Source organism: Phocoena phocoena, chromosome 9, assembly GCF_963924675.1.
Source record: "Phocoena phocoena chromosome 9, mPhoPho1.1, whole genome shotgun sequence".
Taxonomy (NCBI): Eukaryota; Metazoa; Chordata; class Mammalia; order Artiodactyla; family Phocoenidae; genus Phocoena; species Phocoena phocoena.
Window position 1 is genome coordinate 60,293,899 of NC_089227.1, and position 27,327 is coordinate 60,321,225.

The 27,327-nt window shown below is 51.7% G+C and overlaps 2 protein-coding genes across 5 annotated transcripts in view; one reads left to right on the top strand and one right to left on the bottom strand.

Moving 5' to 3' along the window:
* Positions 1-2,717, top strand: part of GARS1 (glycyl-tRNA synthetase 1) — a 43,016-nt gene extending 40,299 nt beyond the window's left edge. Inside the window, exons 16-17 of the mRNA XM_065883458.1 lie at positions 448-638; positions 2,416-2,717. Of these exons, the coding sequence (XP_065739530.1) occupies positions 448-638; positions 2,416-2,541 (317 nt within the window). The 3' untranslated portion in view covers positions 2,542-2,717. The remainder of the gene's footprint in view (positions 1-447; positions 639-2,415) is intronic.
* A 12,603-nt stretch (positions 2,718-15,320) lies between these two features.
* Positions 15,321-27,327, bottom strand: part of CRHR2 (corticotropin releasing hormone receptor 2) — a 43,559-nt gene continuing 31,552 nt past the window's right edge. For 2 of the 4 annotated variants that reach the window (XM_065884459.1, XM_065884460.1), the window contains 9 exons: positions 26,908-27,017; positions 26,399-26,516; positions 24,390-24,543; positions 23,800-23,860; positions 22,274-22,346; positions 17,408-17,493; positions 17,099-17,234; positions 16,656-16,697; positions 15,321-15,461 (listed from right to left, as the gene is read on the bottom strand). In XM_065884459.1, the coding sequence (XP_065740531.1) occupies positions 15,321-15,461; positions 16,656-16,697; positions 17,099-17,234; positions 17,408-17,493; positions 22,274-22,346; positions 23,800-23,860; positions 24,390-24,543; positions 26,399-26,516; positions 26,908-27,017 (921 nt within the window). The remainder of the gene's footprint in view (positions 15,462-16,655; positions 16,698-17,098; positions 17,235-17,407; positions 17,494-22,273; positions 22,347-23,799; positions 23,861-24,389; positions 24,544-26,398; positions 26,517-26,907; positions 27,018-27,327) is intronic. The other 2 variants (XM_065884458.1, XM_065884461.1) reach the window with 1 other exon arrangement.

Here is a 27,327-nt window from a genome sequence, read left to right on the forward strand (position 1 = left end):
AGATTTCAAACATCCTTGCTTCTCCTGTTGACCCTGCTGCTTGCTTCATCAGGGGAACCCTAGTGGAGGGTAACATCCCCAGTGGATCTACAGCCACTGGACCCACAGCACTGAAAGGGATCCTAGTGGCCACCTGGTGTGGCCCACATATTTCAGAGCTGGGAAACAGGAAGCGTTCACTGAGCTGCTCAGGGCCGTGCAAGCCTCCTGCCTTGGCTCCTTGTCTGATGCTCGCTCCCCTGCAGCTGAATGAGACGTAGGTATGAGTGAGGGGTTGGGCGCCAGCAAGGGATTATACTTCTGGAATTTTTCTTTCTCTTGCAACTGCAACTTACTGCTCTTTAGTGTTAGTCCCTTTTATAAGCGTCCTGAGCTTGTACGACATTGAGATGACATTGGGACTTTCTCGTTTTTAAATTTTTAATTTACTTAATTTATTTTGGATAGCGGAAGCCTTGACCCGGCACGGCATCTCTCACAAAGTAGACGATTCCTCGGGGTCCATCGGAAGACGCTACGCCAGGACTGATGAGATCGGCGTGGCTTTCGGCATCACCATTGACTTTGATACAGTGAACAAGGCCCCTCACACGGCAACCCTGCGGGACCGAGACTCCATGCGGCAGATAAGAGCAGAGGTGGCTGCCTTCTCTTTGGCATTTTTTTTTTTTTTTTTTTTTTTTTTTTTTTTTGCGGTACGCGGGCCTCTTACTGCTGTGGTCTCTCCAGACGCACAGGCTCAGCAGCCATGGCTCACGGGCCCAGCCGCTCCGCGGCATGTGGGATCTTCCTGGACCGGGGCACGAACCCATGTCCCCTGCATTAGCAGGCAGACTCTCAATCACTGCGCCACCAGGGAAGCCCTCTTTGGCATTTTTAATCTTAGAAATGTGTACTGGTTCCTTCTGATTTGAGATGGATTTTGTTGTGTTTATGCTCCCCTTTTTTTTTCTTTTTAATTTTAATTATAAGTTACTATCAGCACAGATTCCAAATCTCCTCGGCTTAATTATGAAAATATTCATTAACACTTCTCTAATTTTTTTTTTTTTTTTTGCGATACGCGGGCCTCTCACCGTTGTGGCCTCTCCCGCTGCGGAGCACAGGCTCCGGACGCGCAGGCTCAGCGGCCATGGCTCACGGGCCCAGCCGCTCCGCAGCATGTGGGATCCCCCCGGACCAGGGCACGAACCCGCGTCCCCTGCATCGGCAGGCGGACTCTCAACCACTGCGCCACCAGGGAAGCCCTCTCTAACATTTTATAGCCATTTAGATCACTCTGGGCTCATTCTCTTACAGTTCCCTTTTATAGTTATTTATTTGGACAAGGAAAATATGATCCCCGGTGGTTGTTGCCATAGTTTTATTGGTAGGCTTTGGGGAGCTTAGACAGTTTTATCTTTATATTTCTATATAAATGTACACATGAGTACGTATAAACTTTTTCATGTTAATCAATTCAAAACAGTGAATAATGTTTCAGTAATTTTACTTGATGGGAAGGGAACGGTGGAGATGGGCAAAGTACAGGAGGGAAAGGAAAGAGTGGCCACTTTGACAGCCGCCTGACTGTCTTGAGCAGGGTTTTATTTAGAGTGCCTATCGTGTGCTCTGCTTGTTACAGAGGGTTAGTAATAGGGAAAACACAAGTGAAAGACTGCTTTTTTCCGAGGGAATTTTTAGTCTACTACAGAGGTCACAGATTTCTGGCTCATCTTTTTACAGAACCAGATCTAGCCACTCTGAACCGATGTTCCCATCGGGCAGGGGTTCTCAAAGTGTGGTCCCTGGACCAGCAGCATCTGCATCACCCGGGAACTTGTTAGGGAAGAGGAGTCTCCGCCCCAGACCTACTAAATCAGAAACTGGGTTGGGGGAGAGAGGGAGGGGTCGGGCAGAACTGGTTTAACAAGCCCTCCAGGTGATTCTGATGGTTACTCAAGTCTGAGAACCCCTGCTGTGTGGCAGCCAGTGTTCGGTTCTGGCTGAGGAACAGCTGGCCCCCTTCATGGGGGCTCTCCAGTTTCCCAGCTCCCTTCGTTCATGTTACTTGATTGACCCCAGTTTTAAGAGTTAAATTTTACACACATGAAGTAACTTCAAGTGGCACAGAGATTTGGAATAATTAGGAAAGGCCGTGCGGGAGAATTGAGTTATCCAGGGAGCAGGCAGCCGTTCTGGGCAGGAAGAAGAGCCTGAACCCAGGCCTGGGAAGGAGGTGAGTATAACTAGGTAAAGAGGATTCAGTGGGAGTCACAAGAAACATGGTGTGGGGACCAGTGTGTAGAGGGATCCTGTCATTGTGTAGACACTGACTTGGCTCTCTATATAGTTTCCTGAGTTCAGGGTAAATCCTCTTTTGGACAATCTAATCGAGGTGGTTGATTCTGGGACTTCTCTTTCCTTTTACCCCAGGTCTCTGATCTGCCCAGCGTAGTTCGCGATCTGGCCAATGGCAGCATCACGTGGGCTGATGTGGAGGCCAGATATCCTCTCTTTGAAGGTCAGGAAACTGGGAAAAAAGAGACAATCGAAGAATGAGGACAGTTTTGGCAACTTTTGACCATTTGCGCTAATAAAAGAATAACTCTCATCATGTCCACTTTACAAAAAAAAAACAGCATTGCATCTCCTCCCGGGGACTGCATTTTATCCTCAGCGGCTGCCTGATCCTACTCCCACAATTAAAGCTGAAGGAATTCTGAACAAACGTGTAATCCGCTTGCTCATCTTTCCGCGTTCGCAGCAAAGCTATTTCTCCTACCTTTGGGTGGACACTCATGGCTTAATGTTAAACACAGTTAATACATTTTAAAATTAACTTTATTCAGAGAGCCGTAAAGTTCACCTGTTTGAAGCTTACAGTTTGATGGCGCTTAGTGTATTTACAGAGCTGTGTAACTGCCTTCCAATTTTAGGACACCTCCGTCGCTCCAAAAGGAGCTCTCGTGCGCATCCCAGGCCCAGCTGCAAGCAACCACCCATCCGTCTTCTGTCTGGATTTGCCTTTTCTATCCTTTCTCTTTCTCCGAGAATGTGATGGTGCACTGTGCCGAAGAGGCGGCAGTCTCTGAGTAGGTGGGCGGCTTCTGGGAGGAGCTGAGGCGCGGAGGAGGCTTGCTGGGGTGGGGTCAGGGCTGCCGACCCCACTGTCCTGCTGACAGAGTCCCCCAGGAGGGGGTGCCTTGACAGAAAGCCTCTATTTGAGTTTTAAGACGTGCTTGTACTTGGCTTCCCAGGTAGCCCTGGAAATCACTGAACTCCTGATGCCAGAGGAACCCCATCTGCCTTGTCTGACTTGGCCCTTCTCAACCATCACAGTGTCTTGATTCTAGCCTAGTAGTTTTTGGCTCAGCTTTTGAGGGACTTTACTTCTATGATGTTTTTGTACAGGACACTCAGAACACAGATGTTTATTTGTTAGGAAAAAATTCAAGGATGTGCCAATTTGAGCAGCTCTTTATTTACAGACCTAAGACTGTCTGGCTTCACATCTTCCTCTCAGACAGTAGAGGGGAGGGGAGGGGCAATTTCCAGAATGTTTTCCTTTGTCTTGGGTGTGAAGAGCAGTAGAAGAGTGTGCCCCAGGGATTCTCTCATCTTTATCTCATCTCTGATGACGCCTACCACAGTATTGCACATAGTAGGTAGTCAATAAATAGACTTTGGATGAGTCTTGAAGTTTTGAACAAATATGGGGAAGAAAGCCTTTCACTAAACTTATTTCTCTTCTACCCAGTGCTTTTCAAAGTATTCATTATTAAATTGGAAGGAACTAGCTTTTAAATAAACTGAGTTTTTATTTTCTAGGGATTCTTTTCACCTCAGATTCCTAATAATCTAGCTCTTCACTTGGCGTATATTCCAGCATTGTCACATTGGGGCTGGAGTAGGTGGGGGGCAGTTGTCTTTACTTCTTCCCATTTATTTAACTTCCTTTTACAGTGGGCACCTCCATAGTCAGACAGTCACCACCACCTCAGACATTGTTATGAGCTCCTTGATGGGAAAAGATATATTAAACACATAGTGGGATTTACCTACTTTGGTTCATAAAGGGATTGGAACCCAAGCGCTCTTCGCTTTTCATTGGAAAATACATTTGCCATGAGTTAGATGCTGGATATTAATTCTACCAGCCCTGCCTTCTCTGTTCTTTCCTCTACGTGCAATGCATGATTTCCCCTGAGAGAACACCCAGTGTCTCTGAAGCGGCTGATTACCTGAGTGGGGAAGATGGGCCAGTGGCAGAGCCCTCTGGTTCTGTGTCACGTGTGCTTGATTCTGAGCACAAGCAGCGAAAGAGTAGTTTTCTAAACAAAGAGGCTCTTTACACACACGAGTTGTGTGCACACACACCTCTCCTCTGTTCAAGCCCGATGTGTATGTAAAGCCAGGGTCTTTCTGGCTTGATATACTGTAAGGCCCTTATTATTTATGTATTTGTATGTAGCAAACTGGGCTGTAGCTCAAGAGCTGGGTAAGTAGCACTGCCTCTCAGGGAAGCCACGTCTGTTCTTCACTGTCCTGAAAAACAGGGACGGGGAAGGGTCAGATCCTAACTGGTTTCCATGGAATGTACATAGGAACACAGGAGTTCCTTTAAAACTTCAGTTGGAATTCAGGAGCTGAGTCTAGAGAGGTGTTCTGTGTCTGAGTTCTGCAGGAGTCCAGAACCTTAGTAGTGCTTAATAGCTCACAGTAGTAAAATACTGAATATAGATGAGCGTTCCAGAAAAGGAAATCATTGCCAAGTCGTGTAAATACAGAAATGATCTTACTAATTGGGTGAGATGGTACTAGAGATGTCTGACGTCCCAAGGTCTTTGTGACAACAATTTGCAAAATTATTTTGTTCAATACATCACTTGAAATACATTCACTCTAGACCTTTATTTATTACTGGTCCCTTAACCAGTATAAACTTAGGGTAATGGTAGTGACTGTCTTAGCCAGCGCAGGCTATTCACAAGAGAACCAGATCACCTGGAAATAAATGCAAATTATCTCTGGTTACAGCTGCACCTAAATTAACCTCCTGTCACCAGAGAAAACTATTAATCTGTGTCTCTTGCGGGGGGGGAGGCACCTAGGATGGCGAGATTTTGATAGCGTCACTCATGTGAAAGAGCCTTGCACCAGCATCTTCGCTGACAGTCTGACTGCGTGTAAGGCATAGTAGGTAGGCAGGTTTTGTTTGTTTGGCATTTGGCCTACAGCACAAAGAAATCTAGCTGAAGGTTCAGCAAATGAATGGATGAATAATTTTGCTGTGCCTCAAAATTCGCCTCTTGTCTCTTCAATAATTCTTGGTTACTGGGCTGTGTCTAACCAATAATTGTGTTAAGACCATGTGGAAGGGATTAATATCTCTTCCGGAAATTGGGATATAATTTGGGAGCTTTACCAGGAAATGCCTGAGAGCAGTAGCCTGTGGCCCTGCCCTCCTGCCAGGAGCTCCTCTGGTGCTGGTGACTTCTGTTCTCCCAGCTGGGATGGTGTACCTTCCTTGCATGTTTCAGGACACATCTTTTTAAACCTGTTGCAGCAGTGAGTTAGTTCTCAACCCTGGCTGCACACTGGAGACACTGGAGCTTTAAAAATTGCTCACATCTGTGCTTCCCTCAAACCAGTTTATTGAGTCCTGTTGCCCGGGCATCAGTCCTTTGAAAGCACCTTAGGAAAACCTCTGCTATAACGGAGGCTTCACCCCAAGCCATAAAGAGTCTGAACCCCGCCCCCCTCACTCCGGGGTGGGGAAGGGTCTTCTGAACAAAGTTTCTAATGACAACAGGGGTCAAAAGTTGTCAACACCAAAGTTCCCAGAAAAGATGGATTTAGCAGGCATTGTTTTCATTGCTCCGCTGTGAACATGAAATGTGAATGTGCGCTCACGAACCCTCTACAGCTCACATCCTGCTTCCCTTGCCCAGTGTTGGGGGGTGAGTTCCCCTCCTCGGCCCCATAGGCTGGCCTGTCCCATTCCCCAGGACTTCAGTGGTTGGAGCACAGTGTTTCCAGGGAGAAGGGCACGTTTGCTGGGTGCCTACCACGTGCCAGGCTGTTCTAAGAGAGGTCCCTTGTGCTCTCTCTTTCTACCCTTACAATAATTTAAGTATCATTATTGTCCTTGTACATAAAAGAAAAAGGAAGCAGAAGCTTTACAGGTTCACTCAGCTAGTAGGGGGCAGAACCAGTTTTGAACCAAGTTCAGAGTACACGATCATATCGCACTATGCTGTCATCTGTGCTCTGCTAGTTTCTACCTTTGTGGCTGGGGATGAAGATGACTAGAGGAAGGGTGCCTTGAAGGGTCCGAAGAAATCTTTCCTTTAAGAAGAGAAGTGCTCCGGCGTATTCAGCCTCAGAGAATGAGGAAATCCGTGTGTTCTCTGACAGCCGTGGAAACTTACCTTCTCAAATGCTGGGAAAGCTTGAGCTTTTGCAAATCCAAATAGCTGACCTTGAGTTTTATCACTCGGTACCATAGAGTCGTGGAGTTGGCTTTGTGGCTAACTGGACAGGTTCGTAGGTCTGTAAGGGATGGGGCTCCTGGAGGAGCCTACAACTTACTTCCCGTCCTTGTCACTATCCTAACTGCACCTAAGCCTTACTCAGTCACTTTTTACAAAGCTTAGACAGTTTGTTGCCATCCGGAAATTCTTACTTGTATACAACCTCGCCCTGCAACTCAAGACCTTTCCTTATGTCCCACACTTTGGAGTTTGTAGAGGCAGATTCTCAGCCACGTTAGGAAGTCTAGTTTTCTCAGCCGTGACTCATTTCACGAGAAGCTGTGCCTTCCCTCATCTTCCTCTCTCTGTTGCCCGCACTAGAGAGGAAGATGAGGGAAGCGGCAAGAAGACTGTCCACAGGCTCACTGGTAGACTCTAGCACTGATATTCTCTGTCTCCACGAACCCATTTCTGTCCTCAGCCACCGATTTTGCGTAATGTCCTATCAAGCTAAAATTTTCCTCTTCTCATCTCTCTCTCGCCCTTGCTTATTTCCTACTTTTATCTCTTGTCCACTGTTCAGCATTTGCCCATTTGGGGTATTTCCCATAAAATGCATGCAATTTTTGCTTGGCATTGGGATGTTCACAGCATTCCTGTCCGCCTCGATATATAGATTTACCAAAACCATTTAGGCATCATTTGTGAAGCCATTTAAGATTCTTTTGCCCAGGTTAGGGCATGTGTCAGAACTGAGTCATCAGGGACTTCCCTGGTGGCACAGTGGTTAAGAATCCGCCTGCCAACGCAGGGGACACGGGTTCGAGCCCTGGTCCGGGAAGATCCCACATGCGGAGTAACTAATCCCGTGCGCCACAACTACTGAGCCTGCGCTCTAGAGCCCGTAAGCCACAACTACTGAAGCCCGCACGCCTAGAGCCCGTGTGCCTAGAGCCCGTGCTCCACAATAAAAGACACCGCAATGAGAAGCCCATGCACCGCAACGCGGAGTGGCCCCCGCTCGCCGCAACTAGAGAAAGCCCGCCTGCAGCAAGGAAGACCCAGCGCAGCCAAAATTAAATAAATAAATGAATAAATTTATTTTTTAAAAAAACTGAGTCATCAGTGCAAGCAGCTAGGGCATAAACATGCGCACAGCTGTCTGCCGTCTGGGTCTGTGAGGAGTGCTAAGAGTTATTACACGGGAACCATAAGAGGCTCTCACCTGGAGAGGGGAGAACTGTCACCTGAGTCACTCATTCCTTTTTCTCCTCTCCTTGAGCGTTCGTTTCCTTTTCTGAAAGCTGGTTGAACAGAATGATTTAAGTTTTTAGTAGGTCCATCCATGAACAGCTGAGTAATACCTTTCCCCTCACTCCTGCGAGTCACTGGAGCCAGCTGAGTGGGAGGTGCCTGTCTTTGGCCTGACCGCTCTGTGCTTGTTGATACTTGGGTCCAGAATCCATAACCATTCTCGTTTTCCTGCCCGATGTCATTTCCTGCGGCTGAGGTATTATCATAGTAAAGGGTAGACTCTGGAGGCAGACACTTCCACAAGTGAATCAACTCAGACACACAGGCAGTGTTAACCGTGGGCAATGTGTATAACCTAAAGCTGACAATTCTTTACCATTAAAGAAACTGTGTCCTCATTTAGAAAGAAAGAAAGAAGAAAGCCCTCCATCAGCACAACTTTAGGCAGGTGAACCTGCGTTGGGCCCTGTGGGGTGGGGTTGGGGGGTGACCCTTGTGTTAAATGAGAAAGGCTTGATTTATTTTTTAATTCTAAGCCCACTCCAAGTCAGCCAGAGAGGAGATTGCAGAACTGCAGCTGTGGACACTGGATGGAGAGACCCAGTCCTGGGTCATGGGCAGTTGGATTAGTGGGATTTCAAAGAGAAAGGGTCTGTTTGAATGAGCAGATGTGCACTGTCTGTCTCCTCTGGGGGAGCCCAGATGCTGTGGACTGTACGTGTTGGGGACAGGGACAGTGTATCAAGATGAGCCTTAGGGGCTCCCTCAGAGGGGGCGTCATTCCTCTCGTTCCTTTCAGTGTTTTGCCTACTCTTGCACCGTTGTGCGCTTTCTTGCCATGTGAAGTGCTGGACCCATCACTCTCCCGAAAGGAGCTTCTCTTTGACAATGTGAATTTAAAAGAACCTTGGATCCAGTGACACAATTAGGCAAGCAGGTGTGGGGATGGGGAAGTGGGATTTCGGTTTCCCCGGGGTGATTTTACCTAAGGAGCTGTGATCTTGCTGGATGGGGGTGGGTGCAGCTGTGAGCTCTGTGTCGGAAACCCTGCAAAGTGGATTCCAGTCCTGACTCTTCGAGAATCTAGCTGTGATAGCCCTGCTCTAACCCTCCACACCTCTGTCCCAGGCCACAGCCTGAGCCTGAACCTAATGGAAGTTTCTTGAGCTTGGGCCTGGGAAGAGAGAGCCCTTCTCTTTGGGAACCAAAGCTCACTGCCCTCCTCTTTTACCATTCAGGACTTGGTGCAGAAGTGAGCCGAAGTAGAATTTTTCCAGCCAATGTCTGCATTTGTTGGGTCTTAAAACTCAATCCAGCAATTAGTGCAGAAGCAGTTATGCTAACTAAAACAGTTCATGCTAATTAAAACCTTCTTTGGCTCATCCAAACCCACTGTTCTGCATCTGAGGACGAGTTAATTGACAGATTAAGCAGGATGAGATTATGGGAAAGAAAAAAAGCACTGACAAGCTTTAAAAAATCTTTACGAACTTTCTTTTTTAAATTGAGGCCAGAGCTCCCATCTTTCTAAGAAGAGTTCTGAAGCAAGCTTGCAAACTTGGTCCACTCCATTAACCTCTCCTCTGGGTTAGTGACAACAGATGTCAGTCTTGAGTTTTCTCTCTTACGTGCCGCATCCAGGCCATCAGATCCATCTTCACTAGCTATTCAGGATTGGGCCACCGCCCTGGTCCAAGGCACTGCCATCTCCCACCTGCTCTATAGCCAAAGACTCTTACCTGAACTCTTGGCTGTACCTGCACCCCTTCACAATCTGTGTCACACCCACCCAGCAGCCAAAGTGATCCTATTCAACCTAAAAGCTCAGTGGCTTTTCTTGTCACACAAGAATAACACCTGCGTGGCCCCCATCCCCCTCCCCACCAAACACACACACACACACACACGCTGATTTCTGTCCTGTTTGCCCAGCACACACAGAAGCGGGCCCTTGGTCCTCTCTGTTCATCTGCCTGCAATGTTTTCCATCCCAGTCCTTACACATTCTCCCTCACTGCCTCCAGGACTTTGTTCAGCCATCACCCCAGTGAACACTCCCCCAGCCATTCCATCTACAGTTTCAACATTGAGCCACTCCCTCTCCCCATCAGGCACGTTAAGATCCATACACCCTTCGTACCCCCATTCCTTGTCCTCTTCTCCTCTTTAGAGCTTAACACTTCATAACACATTTTGCTTGTTTGTCTTGTTTAATTTTCAGTCTCCCCATCAGGATGTAAGTTCCATGAGGACAAGGATTTGGGTCACTTCATTCAAGGCTATGTCCTCCGTTATGCCCAGCGGAGTAACTGGCACTCAGTAGGTGCTCAAGAAATATCAATACTTGAATGACTTCTGAAGGCATCTTCTCCAGGGCAGCTGCCACGTTCAGTGTTCTGGTGTAAAAACTGGCTTACTTCAAGATGACTTCCCTGGAAGTCATCAACACTTGGCTCAAAACACCTGCCCCACTTGGCAAAAACCCCACAGCCTCTGAGTCGTTCTGACCAAGGCAGGTTCTCAAACTTGGTATTGTAGTGGACTTTGTAGAAGAAACAGATCTCTAAATCCCGTGGAATACATCATCAGGGAATCCTCAGTATGAGAAACTTGAGCTAAAGTTTTGTACTGTTAAACTGTCTTTCAATTGATCCTATGAAAAAGGTGTTTTAAGGTAAAATATGTTTTACTAAATTTTTTAGATTATAACCAAAATGAAAGTAGTAAATTTAAAAATTTTTATAAAACTTGTAGACCTAAGAAGAGGTTCCAGACAGAGAAACTCTTAAGATTCCAAGGCCTTTTAGAGACAAGAGTTCCTGGATCTGGGTGAGGCCCCTTAAAAGGAACTGGTAACTCATGGTAGCTACCTTTTTTTTCTTTTTAAACTGAGTTTTCTATATTGCAGGATTTAAAAAAATTTATTTTTAATTTTTTGGCCACACTGTGTGGCATATGGGATCTTAGTTCCCCGACCAGGGATTGAACCTGCGCCCCCTGCATTGGAAGTGTGGAGTCCTAACCACTGGACTGCCAGAGAAGTTCCTGTATTGCAGGATTTTTAAGAGGATTAAATGAGAAAGTACATGGAAAAACTTTTAGTCCAATCTGCCATGCAGAGCCATGCAATGTTCACGTCTTCCTTGCTTTCTCCACATTCAATGCACTGATCCATCTGGACCTACAATTTCTACACATTTGTGTACTGTCTTTTTTCATTCCATTGTGCCTCAGTAGAAGGTCCCTCCAGCAATCTCACTTAGAAAACTACTTCCTACCCCGCAGGGCACCAAAAGGAAAGAGGCCAAGGTGAGATAGGATGGGACTTGGGGCAATTATGAACAATAAGATACAAAAACGCCACAAACCAACTGTCATTTCTGAGGTGCTGGGAGCAAAAGCAGGGTACTGGGCATGCCCCCTGCACACAGCGCCACCAAGCAAGGGGTCAGACCACCTAAGCCACCCCTGCTTCCCAGCCCACCAATTCACCCCTACGCATTTAAGGGACCAGCTTGTCACCCTCCCCCGCTTGGGGAGCGATCGAGGGCACCTGTTACTTGGTTTCGCTCCCTCGCACTGCAGCATGAATCCCAGTGAAGCCTTGCCTGAATTTCTCGTCTGACCTCCTATCAATTTCTACTGATTAAAGAATCCAAGGACCCAGGTCGGTAACAAAGGCACTAAAATTGTGCAAACTCAGTGGTTTTCAGATTCATGCTTTTGGAACCCTTAGTTCAAATGAAATCTCTCTTGAAACCCTGACATTTCCTGGGTACTGGCAATTCAGGGCTGGGGCAGACAAGCCCCTGCCCTCATGCCATTCATGACCTGCTGGAGGAGATCCAACCTTACATACTGTAGGTGAGTGTGGCCACTGAGGAGGATCCGGGAAAGAGTTGCCCACTGCCAGGGCAGGTGGGCACAGTGGGAGACACAGCACAAGACACACCTTGTGTGCTGGTGGCTCCCAGGGCCCTCCTGTGTGAGGATGCTTGTTAAAAGTGCGAGTTTCCACCTCCCGGGATCGTGTTTCGGGAGGTCTGGAGTGGGCTCAGAAACCTGTGCGGCTTTAAATGCCCTGGTGCTTCTAACACACACCACCAACACAGGGAATTCTTATTAGCTAAATCAGAGCATTTAAATTTTATCCGGAGGTCAGGGAATTTTAAACTTGGATCCGTGGTTCCTTTGACGGTTTCTGTAGACATTTCGTGTGCTATTGAATACGCTGTATTTTTGCACATTATACATTTATACTTTTCTAGGGAAGAGAATCCATCACATTTCCAAGGAAGAACTTCTTTCTCCTCATTCCTTCAGATGCAGACTTTACCATTCAGGTGTGCCTGTTCATGGTGCTGGGGAGAGCCCAGAATCTGTGTCAGGCAGAGGAATGAGATGGGTTTAGAGACACAGAGCTGGGGGAGTTCATTTGCTTAGGAACTAGCGACACAGACCCCATAGTGCACCCTTTGGAAAGCCCTGAAAGGACGATGTATTTGGGGCTGAGCTGGAAGAATAAGAAGGAAAGGAGGCAGCTGCAGGGTCACTCGCAGGTCTACCACCAGCCTTCCCCAGAGAACTGGAGGCCAGAACTGGAGGAGGCAGGAAGAAACGGCAGGTCTTTGAATTTCTCCACCTTCTTGGGCAGAGGGGCCTCCATGGGGATCCATGATGCCGGATTGTTTATCGCCAGTTGGGCCTCAGGGAACCAGAGGGAGCCTTATTCAGTGCCCGGAAGAGCTAATTAAGAATCACAATTAATTACTTTGTTGTATTCACAACAGAGGCTGAGGGATGAATTTCGTAGTTCCAGATCTAGAATCAGCTCCTCTCTGCCCCTCCATGCTCAGGCATTTGTCCAACAAGCAGATATCCAGACTGGACATGGGACTCTACCTCAGAGGGTCCCTTCTACACAGGCTCTCCTTCCAAAGCGTAGTAGCTAACATTTGGAAGTTTCTGGGGATCTGGCTCTCATTCATTTATTCAAGCAGGATTTGTGGCCCCTACTATGAACTCAGACAAATGTGGGGTTTGAGTAGGGTGATCATACAGAGTTGACCATTGAACAAAACAGGTTTGAACTTGCATGGGTCCACATGGGCAGATTTTTCCCCACTAAATAAGCTCCAGAGCTACACAGTCCGAGGTTAGCTGAATCCCTGGATGTGAAACAGCAACTATGGAGAGCCAACTATAAGTTCTAAGTGGATTTTTTTTTTTTTGATGTGGACCATTTTTAAAGTCTTTATTGAATTTGTTACAATATTGCTTCTGTTTTACGTTTTGGTTTTTTGGCCGCGAGGCACGTGGGATCTTAGCTCCCCGACCAGGGATCGAACCCGCGCCCCCTGCATTGGAAAGCGAGGTCTTAACCACTGGACCACCAGGGAAGTCCCTATAAGTGGATTTTTGACTACCCGGGGGAGGGTAGGACTTAATCAAGTGGCCAGTTGACAGATCATTTTTGATGATAAATTACTATGCAATTTTGGGCACGCACGCATCTCAGAAGGAATTCAGAGAATTGGATGACATCTCCTTATTTGTGTGAAAGGCTTCTCAGCATGTAGCGCTATAAAAATGGAAAAAGAAAATGATGCTGAATCCTGATTCATCCATAGATTCACAAATAATTAATTTCTTATCTGTTTCACTAAGATGTGTTTTCAGTATTTTCCTTTTTAGGTTTAACAATTACTTACAAAAATTTTTAGTATCTATGTTGTTTTAGTCAACTGTACATTATATTTTACATCAAAAATTAGTTGTAATAACTCAATCCAGAAGACTTTCTAAAAAACTCTTAGCATCTTTGGTCGCAGGAAATTATTTCAATTCCGATTTCTAAATATATATTTGTGGCAGAGAAGTATGATAAGGTGAGCGATGAAAAACTTGCAACGGTAAAAAGTGCTGCGTTAGCAAAAACAGTTCTGTAGGGGGAATGGAGTGAAAACATAGGTTCAAAGAGAAGAGGAACCACCTAGAATTTCCAACTGTTAAAAGAAGAGCAGGTTGTGGGTTTCGTTTTTTTTGTTTTGAAATAGATGAGCGTATGAAATCACTGCTGTATTTGGACTTCATAAGATGTACTTTAAAGGGTTGGAGCAGTTTTATTTTAAAATGTAAATATTTACCACATGCCAGAAATCACATCCCTCACAAGTTTTAAAACTTATGTGAAAAATATTAGATGTCAACTTAAAAATGTGCAAGATGGGACACATAATTTTAAAAAAATGGGGGAGGGGGCATACCTAGAGCAAAAGCCCTTTTGAACCCCAGCATGATGGCTCCTCTGGCCCCTTGACTCCCACCTTCTCCTGGAGGCCAGGACGGAGATGGCCCCGGTTGTGGCTCATGGAGACTGCAGTGTGGGGGAGGGGAGCTGCTCTACACTTCCCTCCAGATTCCAGAACAGGAACAGGCCATGGCCTGCTTGGGGAGCTGGGCCTCTCCTTCACGCTGAATTAAACTGCCTTCAGCTGGGGAGGAGGGGCAGCTATTGGTCTGGGCAAACGATAAGGGACAGACCTGCAGGCACAGGCGGAGAGGGAGAACCGGCCCCAGGCCAGGGCGAGAGTCTCTGCAAATGCTGCTGGACCCAGCCCACCGCCCCCGGCCCACACACGCCTTCAAACCTGAGGGGAGGCCGCGTTTCCACAGAGGCACAGTTTATTTCACAGACAGTGGAGATGTTGTTTCTGAAGGGGAGGCCGAAGCCCAGTCTCAGGTGTGGGCTGAGGGATTAGTTCCAGTCACCAAAGACGTACTTTGGTTTCTGCTATTTCTACCCTACTCCTTCTCCCAGCCTGTCGTCCCCCACGTGTCTCCTCCCCGTTTCATCCTACACCGTGTATCTGGTTGGTCTAAGCGTGTACGGCTGCCCTGGCAACCTCTTCCTCCCCACCTGTCCCTCCCCAAGGCCCTGAATCGGTGGACTAGGCTGAGAAGAGGGCTCTCAGGAAAGGAGGCAGCATCCTTCCAAGGGTCCGAGGGGCAGGAGGATGGGGTATAGGTGAGGCTTCTCTAAGTGAGAGTCCCAGGGACGAAGCCAGTGGAATGAATCTTACTTCAGCTGCTGTGCCTCCCTCCAACTGCAGAGGGCGCCAAAGAACTTAGAGGCAGAAGGCAGGGGGTGGGACCAACCATCACCCCGCCGCTGGTGGGAAGACCCTTGCCATGAGTGGGGCAAAGGAGCCCCAGGTCTGTCATGAACTAGCTGTGTGACTTGGGCAGGCCCTCCCTGGCTCTGGGCCTCAGTTTCCTCATCTGTGAACAGGGCGACAGTGAGGATCCAGCCAGAGAGGCTGGTGTGGGCAATGCCTGAAGCCCTGTGACCCGATCTCCTCCGGGGGTTCCCGTGACTTCCCGGCTCAGCTCCCTCTCGCACTGACACTTGGGGTCCAGCCGGCCCTGGTTCCCGGGAGCCCCTTGTGCTGCTGCATAGCCTCCCTCCTGCCGGCCTGGAGAGCTGGTCTCCCCCCTCCCTCTGCCCCCATCAGAGCCTGCGCAGCCAGGAGAACCCAGAGAAAGGTGCTGGAGGAGGATGGAGAGGCTGTCCCGATGGTGGAGTGATGGGCGAGGTGAGGGTACTGAGGGTCATACAGCGGCCGTCTGCTTGATGCTGTGGAAGCTGATCCGCGTGGGTGACGTGGGGATGGACACGGCCCGGGCCCGGGGGACTCGGAGGGAGTGATGGTCCTGCCAGCGGTGCCACTTCTTCTTCACAGCCGAGCGCACCTGTGGGGTTAGGAGGCGGCTCGACTGGGCCTGTGGAGGCCAATCCTGGGTCCCGGCCAGTCCTCTCCCCTGCTCCCTGCCCCTTGCAGGGCCACCGAGGGAGGCTGGGGCGGCCCCCCTGACTGCCAGCCTCACATCCAGAGACCGGCTGTTTCCAAAAGCAGGGTCCTTCTCACCTCCTCTGCAGCCCTGACCTCCTCTACCTCCTGGAAGACCCGCATTGCTTACCACTGCACGCAGCTGAGATGGAGAGCTAGTCATTTCAAGACCTGACCGTCACCGGTGCTGTTCTATTCTCATTTGTATTGCAATGGAAGAAGTTTTTCTGCAAACTGGATCGTGTCCCCACAGGCTAGCCTGGCACATGGTTGAACAGAATAACTGTTCCGTAAGCATTCATTGTTTGCTGGCTTTAGTGGCTCCTTCTCTCCCTGCCCTCCAGCACATGCCGGTCTCCACTGTTGGACTTTCCTATCTGGGGTCTGCTTTAATTGACAGAGACCCAGGCATGCAGACCCCACCATTGCCCTGTGCACGGGCAGGTGACGAGGCCTCAGGATGGCACTGGCATTCCTCTGGGGTGTCTGGAAGCTCTCGGGCCCTGGGAGGGTGTCTGCTCTTTGCCCCAGCACCCACTGTGTGTCCTCCCCCACCACAGACCTGAGTGAACATCTCCCCCAAGTCCGCCGCGCTGGGATTCTGGGCCTTGTAAGCTAACCAAGCTTCACCAGAGCCTGGCTCCCTGGAGCCCACCCACAGGCGTGTGGCCTTCCCTGCGGCGTCAGGGGACAGGAAAGGACGCGCTGGTGTCTTTCTGCTCCCTGGGTCCATAAAGGCCTGGATGCACGGCTCGCACCTGACTTGCTCCTGGAAAGCGCTCTCCTGTCATCACCTGTGTTCTGGCTTCCTTCTTCTGTGAGCCCCTGTGGCCTGGGCTCCTGCCCACCCAACTCTCCGAGTGCAATGAGAGAGTCGGTATATCGTTTCTGACCTGCAGAGTCAACCTTCTAAACTGGTTGGAGTCCCTCAGGCAGGATTCCTGTCTCCCCAAAGCTGGGTGGTTTCTCCAGACTTCCCCTCCCTTCTCCAGAGCAGAGCTGAGCAGAGCCAGGGATGCCCAAAAGGCTGGGGGGCTCCCCTCGAACTTCCCTGGAGTGGGGTCTGAGGACAGGCCTCCCGGGCCTGGTGTCATACCTCTCCATTGAAGAAGCAGTAGAAGACGGACACAAAGAAACCCTGGGAAGGAAGAGGGAGACGTTAGTGACCTGCTCAGGGAGCCACTCTGCCTGGGGGGTCGGGGGGTGGAGAGGGGACAGGATGACTGGGGGAACATTCTGACTCGGGACCCCGGAGGCTCAGAGCTGGGTAAGCACCCCCATCGTGGAGCAGGTGTACCGGGGTCCACCGCGAGTGACAGGCTGCCATGAGTCCTCAGAGCAGGGGCTGACCCTGACCCAGTCGGGGGTGGGCCCACCTGGGCCCCGGGGTGGGAATGACGGCGCCAGGGCCTGGGTTCAGGATGTGCACGCACTTGTGTTTCAGTGCGTACGAACTAAACCAAGCCAGCGAGGGCACGGGTGCCTGAGCACGCCAGGTCAGGGGCGCTCTCTGTGGCCGCATCCCACTACGTGCCCCACCTGGAATGACTGCAGGAAGGAGTTGAAATAGATGAACACGATCTGTGACAGCTCGTCCTCCCCAGGGCTGACGAAGAAGAGCATGTAGGTGACGCCCAGAAGGGGCAAGAGAACCAGGGTGGCCTTCACCGCCTTCCTGGGGAGGGGGGAAGGGTGACAAGACCCATCTGAGCCCCTGAGGCACGTGGGGCCTCACTCGCTGGCATCTCTTCTGGGAGCCTGAGCGAGGGCCCTGCCCAGAGGCAGGGGAATGGCCCAGATGGCCTCCTCATTGCCCCCCTGCTGAGGGTCAGGGCACCCCTCACTCACCTGTACTGGATCGTCTCCGACGTGGTGGACGCTCGTAACTTCGTCATTAGGATCCTGACGATGTTGAACAGAAATACAAAATTGATCTGCAGGGACAGGGGGCAGAGAGGGAAAAAGGGAGGACCACGAGGTGGGGATGAGAGGAGAGGCAACCACCTCCCCTGTAACCCACTGAGAATCCATGTCCCACCCCACTCACCCCAGCACCTGCCTGGGGTCCCAAGACCTCTGCTCCTCCCTCACCGGGGCAGGCAGGTACCCCACTTGCCAGGTCCCCTGTCACCTGAGGACTCCAGAGCCTGCTTCTCCACACCCTGACCCGAGGGAGGAAAAGCAGCCTTGGAGGCATGTGCACAAGGGCTCAAAGGTCACTCCTTCCCGAGGCGCCCAGAGCTCTGCCCGGCCCGCCCCCGCTGCTGCAGGGCCCCCACATGTCAACTGAGGGTCTCCCTGAGGCCCTCTGGACAGAGGACAGCCCTGCCCTGGCGGAGCAGACCCGGCCAGATGGAGGGATTAATAACTCGGTTGCTGGGAGGACTGATTAATCTCTCACCATTCGTCCCCTGCACCCAGGAAAACTCTAGATTCTTCGCAGACACGCCTGAGGCAATGGAGATGAACAGGCTGCTGGGCTGACTCCAGCAGTTGGCTCCTGGAAGGGCCTCATTTATCTTCATTCTGAGCCTTCTCTCAGCATCGGAGCCTGCCGCTCCCAGCCTCTCCCCGGGACCTGCCCTGTGCTGCATGTGGTGGTCTCTGTGGGTGTGCAAGTGTCCTGTTAAACCGTGTCGGCTTGTCTGTGTGCCTGTGTGCTGCCTTCTCAATGCTCCCCCTGGGTGGGTGCTTGTGTGCTTGCCTTGGTATGTTCCTGTGTGAGTGTGGACCTGGGGACATGGACACACCTGTGTCTCTCTTCACCCATCTCCAGGTACGAGTAGACAGGAAAGTGAGTGTTGTATGCCTAACACCCTGGGGATCTCTCACAGGAAAGTACCCACGTGTCAGAAGGAGATACGTACTAGCCCAGGGGTGTCTGCTGGCTCACGTGTGTGCACACGTCTGAGTATGTGCGTGTGTTTATTCACACACACGCCCCTCCCAAGTCCTGGTCCTGAGACTCCGTCATCTCTGGAGCCTCCTAAGTTCTGAGGCTTGGGGACACAGGCAGACATCACGGGACACACATCCCTGTGGCCTCTGGCTCACCCCTAAGCTTGAGGATTCTCTGGGGCCCTGGGGGGCTCCCTCCTCAGCCACAGCCTGCTGTTCCAGTGACCACAGTAACACAGCCTGGTGGACCCAGGGTGAGGGGTGGTGGAAGCATTCAGCCAGGGCTGCCTACGGCCTGCTGCACCTTGCTTCCTCTTAAGGCCTATCTAATTTCCAGCTCCTGGGTTTCTGGTCTATTCCCTTGGATCATGAGGTCACTTTAACACATAGGCCGATCCTAATTTTCTCATACAAGTGATTCAAAATACTTGACCTTTTCCGATTCTTCATGACTTCTGTGAGAATAGAGGTTGTTGGAGTCAAAATATATTCTCATTTCTTCCACATTTCCCTGCATTAAATCTTATTCACTAATCATCCATAAACCCACTAACCAATTCACTCAGTTATCCACCCACTCTTATCCATCTATCCATCCATCCATGAATCCATCCAAATATTACTCAACCATCCATTCATTATTTTATCTACCCACTCTCCCACCCACTTATTTAACATGTAACATTCATCCATCCATCTAAATATCTACTCAACATTCCATTCATCAGTTTATCTACCCACCCACCCACTCACCCACTTATTCAACAGGTAACGTACATACATCCACTAACCATCCAACCACCCATCCATCTAGTCAATAAGCAATTGCTGAGCACCTCTGGGCTACAGGGCGCTGTTCCATGTGCTGAGGCAAGAGCAGGGACAGGGGCTGGTGTGGAGGGTCTGGGAGACAAGGCCTTATGCCCTCTGCTCACCCGAGGCAGGAGCCGGTGATGCTGCCTACACCCCACCTCAGGCTGGTCTGTGCAGCCCCAAAGTCACTCTTTCCTTTTGGGCTTGGTTCCCAGCTTCCCCCTTTGCAACATCTTCTCCACCTCACTTCACTGCAGGCACCTTCCTCCCTTCCCCAGGGAGCCGCTGACACCGCCCTCCTACCTGGTTCCAAACCCTCCCTGTCTGCGCATGTGCAGAGGCGGGCAGGGAGGGAGGAAGGGGGACTGACATCTCTTCGTCCTTGGCTTCAGACACGGTTCCTCCTGTCCTTTAAACCCAGGCTGGGAGAGGTAGTCCCAGCCCTTGGGGGCGTCCTCTGCTCCCCTCCAGCTCTGGGTATTGGGGTGCTGCCATCACATCTCAGCTCCTTGTAGCGCACATTCACCAAGCCCAGCAACATAGCCAGCCTGCTTGTCCACCTGGATCTGTGGAGCCTAGTGAGTCTCAAAGGCCCGAGTCCTGAGTCCCACTGCATTCAGGGCCCTGGCTGGGCCACAGAGAAAGCCCAGACAACTCACATCCCTGCTCACAAGGCCCCTGGACACCAGGGTTCTCCCACTAGAGTATGCACATCAAAGGCGCTTGTTCCAAATGCCGCTCTTGGACACACCCCAGAGATTCCCAGTGGCAGGTGGAGGCCCTGGGATCTACATTTGGAATAGGGGCAGCCGGGATATTGCTGAGGAAGACGCCACCCATGGAACAAAGAGGCAAGGCTTTCACCGGACAGACCTCATGTGCCACACACCATTCACCTGTAGCTGCAGGGGACAGCTCTCAGCTTGGGGCTTTCTCTGGTGCCAGGGAAGCTAGCTCAGCCTGAAAATGGGGAGAGGGTAGCTGGAAATGTGGGGACTCAAGGTCTCCAGGGCAACCTCCACTGATGGGGCATGAAGCATATGGGTAACTCTCTACTCCCACCCCTCGTTGTGTTTCCTGGGACCACCTCCCACGTGAACATCTGGCGCCAAGTCCTTGTCGCATGGCTCTAATTCCAGCTATTCCAATTGGCATCTGCGTGGCCTTGGGCAAATTACTTAACGTTTCTGAGCTTCTGCTTCCTTGTCCGTCCAGTGGGGATAGCCATGGAGCCCGTCTGGGAAGGTTGGCACAGGTTCAAATACTCATGGAAAGCGCTGAGCTCATGCCCTTCCCACGCCATCAACAAGTGACAACAGTCTCCTGCAAACCCAACCAGCCAACTCACTTCCCAGAGCCCAGAAATGAGCACGGGGGGTCTCTCAGACAGCTGTGGACTGCTGGGGGAGTCCGGGGGTGGCAGGGTATCCAAAGGAAGGGATGACGGGAGGTGGTGGGTAACCTGCCCTCCAGTCTCAACTCAGCTAGCTATTCGTGATGACCTTGGGCAGCTGTTTCATCTCCCAGGTTCTTCATCTGTGAAACGGGGAGCATCATCCCTACTTCCAGGCATCGAGGATGTGAGGATTGGAAGTAATGAAGATAGAGCTTCTGGAAGGGCTGAGCTTGGAACCTGGAAGCCCTGTCCATGCGTATAGCTGGGTGTGGACCGGGTCCAAAGGGAAAGACGCACGGGGCTCTTGGTGAGGGTGGAACCGCAGAAGTGGGCATGGAGAGGAGGTGGGAGCTGGGTATTGTCACTGGGCCTTCCAAGCCTGTCCCCCTTCTCTGTCCATTTCCTCACTGCTGTCCAACATCTTTGCAGAGGGGGCTCGCTTCCCACCCAAGCCAGCCTTCCTTGGCTGAGTGCCAGGCTCATCAGAAGCCCTCTCCCTCCAGGATGGGCTCTCAGCAGCTGGCAGGGAGGGGATGGGTCTCATAGGGTTTCCGCTCACACTGGTGGAGGGGGGAATCAGTGACTCATTGCAGCTAGGACTCCAAGGACAATGATTCCCCCTTCTGACTGCTGCCAAGGACTGGCTTCTATCTCTGAAATGAATGGAGCCCTGATGGTGGACTTTCAGGCAGTGGGTAAAAAACCTTCCTAGTCATCGCCAGTTCCTATACATCAAGGACACTCCAAAGATGGGGGGGGGTCAAATGAATCCCTGAGGAAATTACAAAAAGGAGGAGAGTAAGGAAATAAAAAGAGATAAACAGTCATTGTCTCCAAGGTAGACCAAAGAAACCCCCATTAGGCACCTGCTGTGTGCAAGGCGGTGGTGCTCTCTCAAGCTTCGTGCACTGGGAGCAGGTGGCCCTTTAAGGAGCCTGAAATTAACAAGCCTGAAATAAGTCTTACGTAAATGCCAGTTTCTTATGGGGCTTTTTTGTATGTCTATTTTTTTTAGCGTATGATATATAATGGGTTCTTTTTTTCTGCAGAATGCAGCCTCGACTTAAAATCTACCTTAATTAAAGCTCGTCGTGGTCTAGAGACGTGGCGACAATTATATCTTAGATGTTAATACATTTGGCAAAGGGCGGGGAGCTGGATGAGGAATAATTGCTCATTACGCTTCCTTTGTCCCACTGCTCCAGGCTGGGGGCGGTGGGCTGGGCCCTGGAGGGGGTCACTGCGGGTAGAGGGAGAGTAGGTCTGGGCCGAACAGAATCCCGCGGACCCTTCTCTTGCCACCAGCTGCCCTCCTTGCCTGGCTTGTACCTGGCAAGGGGATGTCAGATGTCGGAGGCATTAGAAATCTGCCAGTCGGATTTTCTCTGCCCAGAGCCTGAGGGCCAGAGAGGGGAGAGGACTGAATCACGGCGTGGAGCGCGAGGAAGGGAGAGCTGGGAGCGGGATGCCAGGCAGCGGGGTGGTGCATACAGAGTGTGTGCGGGGGGGCCGATCCAGACCCTGTCCCTCCCCAGCATCTCTGCTGGGTGGGTCCTCTGCTGTCCTCCTGGTGCCCAGCCCTGTCCCACTTCCCACCGAGGACCTACCAAGAGCACGAGGATGATGGGGCCCTGGTAGATGTAGTCCACCAGATCGCCGGGCTCCTTGCCAAACCAGCACCTGCAAAGATGGAGTGGCTGTAAGTGGCCTGCTGAACCACAGCCTGGGGACCACTGCAGCCTCGGGGCCAGGGTCCTCTGTCTTGACTCTTTCTGAGATCCAATCTCCATGGCTGTTCCTTCCCCCGAAGCCTGGGTGGACAGCCCCAGCCCCACTGACCACCCTGGCTCATACCTGGGCTGCCTTTTGCCCTACATGGAGGGTCTGGTCTCCCCAGGCAGACTGAGGCAGGCCCTGGGTCTCCTCCCCCTTCTCCTTGCTCCCTCAGCCCATCCCAGGATGCTGGACATGCAGGAGGCTCATGAAAGGAGAGCTGGGCTCCCCGTCGCTGGCCAGGGCCCAACTGCCTGTACCACCTCTTCCCACATTGCTTGGAACCCGCCTCTCCTTGTGCCAGGCACTCAGACGCACAAAGCAGCAGATGTGGAGGCAGGAGCCTTCTCCTAGCCCGATCCCTGGCCTCATTCACCCAGGGAAGGAAGCTTGCTGCTGTTAGAGCCTTGGTTATTCTTTGGGGATGCTGGGGGTGAAGAAGCTTCAGGGTCTGGAGGAAGGGCTGGCCCAGGACCCAGTCTGGCTCTGCCAGCAACTCCTACTGGACCTCAGAAAGGGCCCCACAAGAGTTCAGGAAATTCTGTGTCTTCTGCAACTTCAGAGGTCATCCAGTGCACATTGCCTCAGGCAGGATTCTCCCCTGCAGCCTCCCAGCACTGTTTTTTTACTTTTCTTTGCTTAAACACCCCCTTTGATGGGAAGCTCACTACCTATCAAGGCAGCCCTCTCACTCTTGGGCAGCTTTTATCGTTAGGAGCTCTTCCTAATGTTGAGCTCTCAGAACCCACGCCATTCCTTACCCCTGCCCCCAGATCCCATCTGCTCCCTCCATCCTCAGTGACCCCTTGAGTATTTGTATACAGATACTGACGTTCCTCTGTCCCCCCTTTTCCCAGCTGGTGGCACCCAACTTCCCCGCCATTCCCTGGCTGACCTGCAGCTAGAATTGCCATCATCTGGGCCGAGGCCGAGTATTTCAAAGTCTCTGGTGCAGAGAGGGGCCCAGCACGGAACACTGCACCCCAGGAAGAGACTGGGATGCCAGAATAAAACAAGCTTCCACTGGCCTGGCCCGGGCATCTGTGGGGGGCTCAATACCACAGCTGGAGGTGCTCTGAGCTGAAAGCCTGGAGCCAGACTTGCCACATCCAACTCCAGGAGGCCGCCTTACCAAAGGCTAAGGGGGTCGTGCGTTGGGTGCTTAAAGGAACGATTCCTAACTCAATTCAACAAAGTTGACTTGACACCTATCGCATGAGTACCTCTGGGTGCCAAGAAAATGTTCTCAATTTAAGGACAATGGAAAAGTGAACTGTCCTGGCGTGGCTGCAATTCTTGCCCCGTGGCTGACCTGTCCTAACATCCCTCTGAGCCCCATGGCTGGCCTGTCCTTACTTACTGTTCATTCTCATAGTAGAGTTTGCCAATGGCCCAGGCGATGATGATGGGGCAGGGGATGCCTGAAAGAAGGACAGACACAGCTGCAGTGGACAGACAGATGGTCAGGAGCCCCTCTTGTAAAACACAGTGTGCGGAGGAACCACAAAGGGCTAGGATCTTGTTTCCAATCATCTAACTGCAGGCCATCCATGACCTTGAGGGGCCCTGTCCCTAGACCCCTGCCCCCATCCCTCCCTCACTCTCAGCCATCCCCTCCAAGCAGGTCAGAGAGATGAGGGGACAGCGTGATTTTCTGAGATTTTTTGATAGAGAAGTGGAGCTGGCCAGCTTTTCTTTTGAAGCCAGAGACAAAGGTCTTTGGATTGGCCATTCCAGGCAGGAAGAGGAAGGCTATTTGTGGACTGTCCTTTCAGAGGGACTATTTGCTTCTTCCTCTCCAGCATGGAGGGGAGTGGCTGCATCCTCGGACTGTCCTGGGGATGGTAGACAGGAATGCGGTCCGGTCCTTGGACCCAAGATGAAGGGAGGTGACCCTGTCAGCAGTACCCTCTCCCCACTAGACCCTGCAGGTCCCCCCAGGACCCTCACACCATCCAATGAAGAGGAAGAGCCGCTTGCGCAGGCGATCGGTGGAGTAGGTCATGACGATGGCCGTGTGCAGGTAGCAGCCCTCCACGAACATCCAGAAGAAGTTAGTCACCACGAAGTAGTTGAAGCTGGTGGTGATGCAGCGGCACCAGACCTGCGCGGGGCAAGCAGCAGTCAGTGGCTGCCTGGGGCCCAGGCCCAAGTGCACAGCTTGGGCGCTGATGGAGGGGAGGTCGTTTGAGTTGAGTCATGGACGTGGCATTAAACACCCTTGAATCTCATTCTGGGAAGCTTCATCCTTTCTCTTCCACATTTTCCAGAAAGTGCCAGGCTCCCCTGGTACCAGGGGGTCTGACTTCTCACCAGTGTTTTCTAATCTCCTTTTTCATAAAAGAAAGAGGGAGTCTGACTCTGAGATTTTTTGCAGGGAGAGGCTAGAATTGAACAGCACTGTCGTGTTTCACCGTCACTTTTTTGTTGAGGGTCACCTTCACTTCACAGCGAGTCAGACTGGTTTCCGTTTCGGGGTGGACTATGAAATTTCACGTAGAAAAAAATTAGTGAGTCAATTAAAAGAAAATTGTTATTGAACTAATACAGGGTCTGTGAAGGTGAGCTGCAGCGGTGGAGGTGATCCTCCCAAATCTCTGGGCTGAGGAGATTCTGGGCTGTGTCATCACTGCCGTCTCTGGAGGGAGACTTCCTTACACCGGGACCTCGGGCAACTGGCCATACCTCTCTGAACCTCAACGTGCCGCAGAGAAAAGAATCATCCCATCTTGCAGGTTGGTTCAAGAAGATGGAGGCGGCCAAGGCAGGCGCCAAGAAATGAATGTTGGTGCCATTTGCCTTCTCAGCTGAGGGGAATTTGTCCCTGTCCCTCTGAGCACGGTTACTACCCCTCCCTCGGGGGACAAGCCTGCCCAGAGCCACCTTGGGCCACGGCCAGGTCTGGCCTCAGGCCAGAGCTCTTCTCAGCTGACCCTACCTGGCCATCTTCCCCAGGGGTTCGTCACCAGGGCACCCTCAGAGCTGAGGATGTGGGGATTGGTGGTTAGAGGAGCCCTGTGATGGGGAGCTGACTGTCCTCTTGGACAGCTCAGCGCCTCTCTGTCCGGCTCTAACAGCTGGGGCTGTCAGACAATCCATCAGCTGAGCTGATCACAGCCTCCGTGACTTTCCTCCACGGTCCCAGCCCTGATCTCGGGCCCCACGCGGCCATCTGTCTCCTCTGTTCCGAGAAAGTCCTGCTGAGGTGGCGTGCGAAAGATCCCCTCCTCCCAATCTTGTTTTTCCTCCAAGTTAACGATGCCTTGTCAGTACAAGCCAACATTGGGCTGCAGGGCACCCCAAACTGACTGAATTCCGTGGGTGCGGAGGCAGGGCTCAACATGGGGCCAAGTGAAGCGTCATACCAGGCTGGGTGTGCGCTCAGGTCTAGCCATCCAAAGACGATGTATTGAACAGTCTCTAACGGTGGGCCAAAGAGCTCTGTGCATGGCTCCACTCTGGGCTCCGGTTTTATGACTTGGACACAGTACAACAGAGGCTGACATAAATCCACCATGGGCAGCTAACGTGCTGGCCTGCTCAAGATCCTGGTGGCCCAGACGTAGAGGCATCATTACAGTGTCATCTAACCTCCCTGAACCTCAGTTTCCATGTCTGTATAATGGGGGCGAAATCCCTACAGGTCTCTCATTGGAATGAATTGCTCTAAAGCTCAATAGAGGTTAATTTCAGCCTCCTTTTCTCTAAGGAATCTTTGGGAGGTGCTAAAGTCACAAGATGGGGAGTGCAACAGGATAACCCAAAGCCTGCTGTCAGGTTTGTGCTGCTCCCCAGACCCCGGCCTGGAGCCCCATTCCCCCACCCCTGGCTCTGGAGCGACAATGATTGGGTGCAGGTGAGCTCAGGTTCGGGTCTGCACGCGAGGACTGGGCAAGAGAGATGGGGGACCCCAGAGCCCAGAGCCCCCCAGGTCCGGCCCCAAACCTCTACCCAGAGACCTCATTGCTCTCATGCACTTCATGGTCGATGAGCTGCAGCAGGAACCACGTGACATTTCGCAGGATAAATGTAGTGATGAGGTTCCAGTGAATCACGTTCCGCAGACAGCGGATGCTCCTGTGGGACCAGGTCAGGGGTCAGCCGGGACAGGCTGCACCTGGGCTCAGAGTTCAGTTGGGGCAGGGGGCAGGGGGCAGCTGGCGTCATGGGTCAGCTGGGCCTGCACCCCCTGCCACCCCCTCCTCAGGCAAGGGAGAGACTCAGCCTGGGGTGAAGGCAGGGTTGCACCAGGAACCAGATTCCCACTCGTGGTGACCACGGTTGGGTCTTCCGGAGCTGGCTCCCTTTTTGCCTCCTGCATGCCCGCCAGCGGTCAGTGCCCAGGCACCTCCCCAAGCCCTTTTTGTCCGTTGGCTCCAGGGACCCCAGAGAGGAGCTGAGAATGGGAGAGGTGAAGGGGGTGCTGTGGGAGGAGGGCAGAGAAAAAGCAGGGGCGGGGTGGACTCACCGCAGGGCCAGGAAAAGCAGGAAGGCAGCCACAAGGGCTGCCACAGACACGCAGTGGCCCAGGTAGTTGACAATGAGCGCGATGCGGTAGTGCAGGTCATACTTCCTCTGCTGGACACACAGACAGACACACGGGCAGACAGAGGCTTGGGGCATGTGGAGGGTGGGGCCGGGCACTCTAGCAATTGCCACCCCGTGCGTCCTGACCCTGGGGGCAGAAGAGGCTCCAAGTGTCACCACCACACCTGGCACCCAGAGCTCTCTCCTGTCGGCCCTGCGTGGCTCTTGGTATAAATGGCTGTGGTCAGGTGTCCCCTGTGCAATTGGAGGGCAGATCTGAGCACAATGTATTCTGAGTTATGCCAGAGATATGGGTATGTAGATCCTATTTTCTTTTTGATTCTGGAATGGGAGTTGCTAC